Raw genomic sequence first — 5,982 nt, 5'->3', positions numbered from 1 at the left:
ACACACACACACACACACACACACACACACACACACACACTCACTCACTCACTCACTCACTCACTCACTCACTCAGGGTAACATTCGACAATAACTGGCAACTCAGAGAACTAAAGGAAGGGAATTTATACAAACGGAAGAGGAACTAATGACTAAATTAACTAGACACAGGTGAACTAACTAAGGCAATCAAGGGGAAACAGAAACTAGGTCAATGAACAAGACAGGCAACCAAAGTCAAAACAGGGTGATGGTGTGACAGATATATTGTTTTGTTTTATTTTATTATGTTTGCAAAAAACAGTAGTTATGTAATACAAAATATGTTTTTAGTTCAATTTGTTTGCAAAAAAACGGTTACTATAATGAAATATTTATTATTTTATTTATTTGTTTTATTTTGCTTGCAAAAAAGCAAAACATTAGTAAAAAAACAAAAAAACAGTTAATATAATTACATAATTTAGTTTAGTTAAGTAAATAGCTAAACCCTGATCAAGAATTTCAAAAACTACAAGCAGTGTTGGGGGTAGCGCTTTACAAGCGAGTTACATAATCAGATTACTTTTTCAAATAAATAGTAATGTAATGCATTAATTTTAAATTTGCAAGAAAATATCTGAGTTACTTTTTTAAATACACTATATTGCCAAAAGTATTGGGACACCCCCTTCTAATGAGTAGGTTTGGCTACTTTAGTCATTTTCATGAGTACAAATCTTAATGTTTAAGCATACAATGATATTCTAGGGAAGCAACAGTTTGGACAGGACCCTTTTCTATTCTAACATGACAATGCCTCTGTGTATAAGGGAAGGTTAAAAAAGAAATGATTGATTGAGTCGGTGTGGAAGAGCTTGACTGGCAGGTTTGACTACTTTAGTAATTTCCATGAGTACAAATCTTAATGTTTAAGCATATAATGATATTCTTGGGAATTGTGTGCTTCTAATTTTGAAGCAACAGTTTGGACAGGACCCTTTTCTATTCTAACATGACAATGCCTCTGTGTATAAGGGAAGGTTAAAAAAGAAATGATTGATTGAGTCGGTGTGGAAGAGCAGGTTTGAGCCAAAAACTCATCACCAAACACCAATGACTTGTACATATGGGTACAGACACTTCCAAAACTGTTTTGCAACAGAGATGGAAATGCAATGTTTAAATACATGAATTATGTTTTCGTCTTCGTTGCCACAGTTTCGGAAGTGCCTTTTTCTGTTCTAAAGAAGGGGGTGTCCCAATACTTTTGTCCATATAGTGTATGTACAAGTCATTGGTGTTTGGTGATGAGTTTTTGGCTCAAGCTCTGCATGTAAAGTCACACCAGAGGTGTTCAGCTGGGATTAGGACTTGGACCAGTTAAGTTCTTCTGCACTGACTGAATCAATCATTTCTTTTTGAACCTTGCATTATACACAGAGGCATTGTCATGTTAGAATAGAAAAGGGTCCTGTCCAAACTGTTGCTTCCCTAGAATTTCATTGTATGCTTAAACATTAAGATTTGTACTCATGGAAATGACTAAAGTAGTCAAACCTGTTCATTAGAAGGGGGTGTCCCAATACTTTGGGCAATACAGTGTAAGTAACGCAAGTTACTTTGTTTTCCCATTTATTCACTGATAGCTCTCCTGTCCCCATGTTGAGAGAAACTAGGCATAAGGGCAGAGGCAGACACACTTCCTTCAGCCTGAGGCTTATTCATTTCACTTTTGGTGTGAAAGGGCCTTTACAGTTGCCAAAAATACAACTTTTGGGGTTTTTGTTATTAAAAAACAAACAAGCAAGCCCACCCCAGGTGACAAAAAGTAAAGCAAAAGTAACATAATGCATTACTTTCCATAAAAAGTAACTTAGTAATGCAATTAGTTACTTGTTTATGGAGTAGCGCAATGTTGCAATGCATCACTTTAAAAAGCAACTTTCCCCAGCATTGTCTACAAGTTTCAAGAACTACAGTGACTCGAATGTATTTTTATATTAGCAGTGAACTTGGTGAGACTTTGTCTCTTTCTGTCATCTCACACAATCAGAGCTGTGGCTGGTGTCAGTATAGCAGAAAGCCGTGCGATCCAGCTGTCAACACCTGATCTAATGTCTATCTGACTGCTGTCTGCAGAGGAATCGTGAATAGTCTTCATTTACTCACTCTCACAGAACACACATGCTGCTCTTTTCCACACAGTGAGCGTCAAAAAGAACAAAAAAAAGGAGACAATAATATACATGTTCTTGTGTTTCTAGATCCCCGTGTCAGTGAACCTCTTGGACATGTATAGTAACCCAGGCATGCCTCCTCCGGGAATCTCTATCAGTAACTCGTGCCCTGCTAACCTGTCCAACATTAAAGGGGAATTCTCTGGTAAGTGTCATATGAATTAGTTAATGCAGTTTTGTAGCGTCTAAGACCCTCCAGGCTTTTTGACAATGTACTGAAATGTGTTTCACCTTTTAAATGTCATGTGAATGATAATATGAGTGAGAGATTGAAAACATATGCTCGTATGCTACATAGTTACTCCATCTCCAGCCATGATGCACATGATGGACAAGCCCAGCTCCTGTAGCAAGTTTGAGAGCTATCAAAGGCCTGAAGGGTTTCCTGTGGGTACGTTCGAAGATTTCTCTCCTTGTCTGCATGTCCGTTAACAAAACAGAAACATAATCATTTTATAGATTAAAATTGTTTTATGGATTAGATTTACCCATACTGGCACATTAGTTTATATATCAACTTTTTACACACTTCAGTGTCACATGATCCTTCAGAAATCATTCTAATATGCTGATTTGCTGCTCAAGAAATATTTCTGATTATTATTATTGTTTCTGAGTATTATATAGTTTATATTTCACAAGTTGTACTTTTTTCTCAATTCTGAGAAAAAAAAGTTTCAAGATACAAATTCAGAATTGTGAGATGTGAATTCGAAATTGTGAGAAAAAAGGCAGAGTTCTTAGTTTATATCTTGACTTTTTTTTCTCAGAATTGTGAGATATAAACTCCTAAAAGTTATAAATTCTAAGGGAGAAAAATGAGCTCACAATTCTGACTTTATAATAACTCACAATTGCAACTTTGCATCACGCAATTCTAAATTTATAACACACATTTGCGAGTTTGTCTTGCAATTTTGAGAAAAAAGTCAAAATTGTGAGATAAGTTGTAACTACATTTTTTATTTTTCATTCAGTGGCAGAAGCAAGCTTTCATACTTGTTGAATAATGTATAAAAAAAAAAACTTACTGAACTCAAACTTTTGAATGGTACTGAGTGTATCTACTGTTATATAGAATTGTTATATAAAATTGGGTTCCATTCAAGTTCAGTCATATTTAGAATTAAATACTAGCTTACTGCTAAAAAAAATACTGTGTAGTGTACACTACATGCTGGCTACTATTTTTAAAAAGTAGTATGTAAAACAGTAGGTATTATTCCAGAATAAACATTTTCATGGGACCTCGTAAAGTTGTATGTAAGTGGCAACCATCATCTTGGAAATAAAGAGTTATTTTGCGTTTTTAGTCTGATTTTATGTAAAACTAGGCAAAACATTGCATTGTGGGATACAGTTTTCCATGCAGTGATTTATTGTATACTGTATATATTATGGCAAATGTAACAGGTTGTCTGGGTACTTTATGCATAAAAATAAAAACTGTTGGTCATAATCTATACAAAAAATGATCTAGATTTTGTGGAAAAGGGATTTTGGTGAGAGAAAATGTGCTGTAAAAGACACATAATAGTGACATTTAAAGGGTGCCAAAACATATGGCAGATAAGCGTCCTGCTTTCAGTTTCTCTTCTCACACTCCTTTATCTTTTTCAGAGGCAGAAGTTCGCACTCTCGCAAAGGAAAGGCAAAAAAAGGACAACCATAACTTAAGTGAGTTTGCTTTTGTATGTAGGGTAGCATCCTGAAACACCGTTCCAGTTTTACAACTGGAAAAACTGGAAACAATTCTTTGTCCAATAGACTTTGGGTGTAAGTGAATTGATTTTGTTTGAGTTTTTAAATACAAGTGTGTAATATAACACGCATTTTTCATCTGTTTCAGTTGAGAGGCGACGGAGATTCAACATTAACGATCGAATCAAAGAACTGGGGACTCTGATTCCTAAATCAAATGATCCGTAAGCACCGCAGTGTTCAGTAGATACACACTTACACATGAAGCAGATGAATGCATGCTATTATCACAGCAGAGGCTAGTGCTGTTGATAGAGTTCATCAGATGTGCTGGTTTCAGCTGCTTGTGTGTGTTGCTCAGGGACATGCGCTGGAACAAGGGCACTATTCTGAAGGCCTCTGTGGATTACATCAGGAAACTTCAGAGAGAGCAGCAGCGTGCCAAAGAGCTGGAGAACCGTCAGAAGAAGCTGGAACACGCCAACCGCCACCTGATGCTCAGGATACAGGTCAGTTCTGACACATCAATACGTAACTATGAAATACAACTGTAGCATACAGTGGAATGGTTGTCTATCGGTTTATATTGCTTTGTTGTCTATCGGTTGAATGCTAATCCAGGAGCTGGAGATCCAGGCTCGTGCTCACGGACTGGCCGTCGTCTCGTCTACACTCTGCTCATCAGAGCTAGCAGCCCGGACCATCAAACAGGAGCCGGTCCTGTGCGACTGCTCCCGGGACATGTACCCTCACGCACACCCGTCCTGCCCCGACATGGGCCGCGCCAGCACCCTAGACCTAAACGATGGCACAATCACCTTTAACGACTCTAGCAATTCCACCGATGCTTATGGTCTTGGCTCAAAGGCACATGGCGCTAAACTCGATGACATCCTGATGGACGACACATTGTCATCTGTAGCAACGAGCGACCCACTCCTCACCTCCGTCTCGTCCGGAGCCTCGAACGAAAGCAGCTGTAAGGACAGCGTGAACATGGAGGAGAACGAGCATGTTTGTTAGTGCAAGGAATCCTTCGTTTGGCTGTTCAGGGCCGCTGGTTTTTCCGGTAACACCATTGACTGCTAAGGAAGAAGCACGGCCTGTTTTGTCAAGTGTAAAATAATATTATTTTCATGTTTACACTCGTTTTATTTTATCGTATTTTAACCTTATTCCAGTTTCGTCTACCCAAATTTCACTGTGTTATAATAATATCAAAATAATCAAGGTCAGTATCATAAAAAAGATTGATTTGTGTAACTTCTCATAGGTGTATTAGAGTACAATTTAATCAACTTTGGGATAATATAAAAGTGCACTTGAAAGATGATTTCTTTGGTTGTACAGTAGCGTGTTTGCACACAGTTTAGAAGAATATTTATCTTTTCTTATATATCCTTGTAAAGGAATGACTTAAGCACAATACTTCCCATTTAACGTGTAGATATTAAGTGACAGACAGTTGATGTTTAAAGGGATAGTTCACCCAAAAATGAAAATCTGCTCAGGTCATCCAATATGTAGGTGACTTTTTTCTTCAGTAGAACAGTAAAGAAGATTTTCAGCGGAAACCGTGGTCCTTGGTGATTCATAAAATGCAAGTCAAGGGCTACCGTCACTTTGAAAGTCGAAAAAGCGTATCAGGGGACACAAAATTAATATATTGATATATTGAGGTCTTATGAAGCGAAACGGTCACTCTGTGATGTTCGGTTCGCGAATGAATCATTATTTTGAACTGATTCTTTTTAGTGAACTAGTTGAACCAATTCACCAAATCAGACTGAACCGTCTAAAACAGTTCATGGCTCAAGCAGCACAGATTTACAAGTTACTCAATCAAAACTCACTTTCAAATGTCCAACAGTCACTCCGACTCGAAATGAGCCAAAATAGCAGCGCGTATCTATGATGAATGAACTGATTCAGTGCTCCAGTTCCTCCAACAGTTCAACTGAAGCCGCTGATATGAGCATGCGTGAAACAAGCACTTGAATGAAGGGGCCAAATGAAAGTTTATATGGTTTCTCATTGTAAAAAGTAAAATGTAAAAGTAAAT

At 37.5% G+C, this 5,982-nt stretch overlaps 1 protein-coding gene across 1 annotated transcript in view; it reads left to right on the top strand.

Annotated features, from left to right (window-relative positions):
- Positions 1-5,422, top strand: part of mitfb (melanocyte inducing transcription factor b) — a 10,561-nt gene extending 5,139 nt beyond the window's left edge. The window contains exons 3-8 of the mRNA XM_016484558.1: positions 2,247-2,364; positions 2,518-2,610; positions 3,840-3,896; positions 4,069-4,144; positions 4,282-4,429; positions 4,542-5,422. Of these exons, the coding sequence (XP_016340044.1) occupies positions 2,247-2,364; positions 2,518-2,610; positions 3,840-3,896; positions 4,069-4,144; positions 4,282-4,429; positions 4,542-4,943 (894 nt within the window). The 3' untranslated portion in view covers positions 4,944-5,422. The remainder of the gene's footprint in view (positions 1-2,246; positions 2,365-2,517; positions 2,611-3,839; positions 3,897-4,068; positions 4,145-4,281; positions 4,430-4,541) is intronic.
- The last annotated feature ends 560 nt before the right edge of the window (positions 5,423-5,982 follow it).

The sequence above is a fragment of the Sinocyclocheilus anshuiensis genome, unplaced genomic scaffold (genome assembly GCF_001515605.1).
Source record: "Sinocyclocheilus anshuiensis isolate Anshui unplaced genomic scaffold, SAMN03320099.WGS_v1.1 scaffold1857, whole genome shotgun sequence".
In the NCBI taxonomy this organism is placed as follows: Eukaryota; Metazoa; Chordata; class Actinopteri; order Cypriniformes; family Cyprinidae; genus Sinocyclocheilus; species Sinocyclocheilus anshuiensis.
Note: the sequence above shows the minus strand (reverse complement) of the source record. Positions and strands in the feature narration are given on the sequence as shown.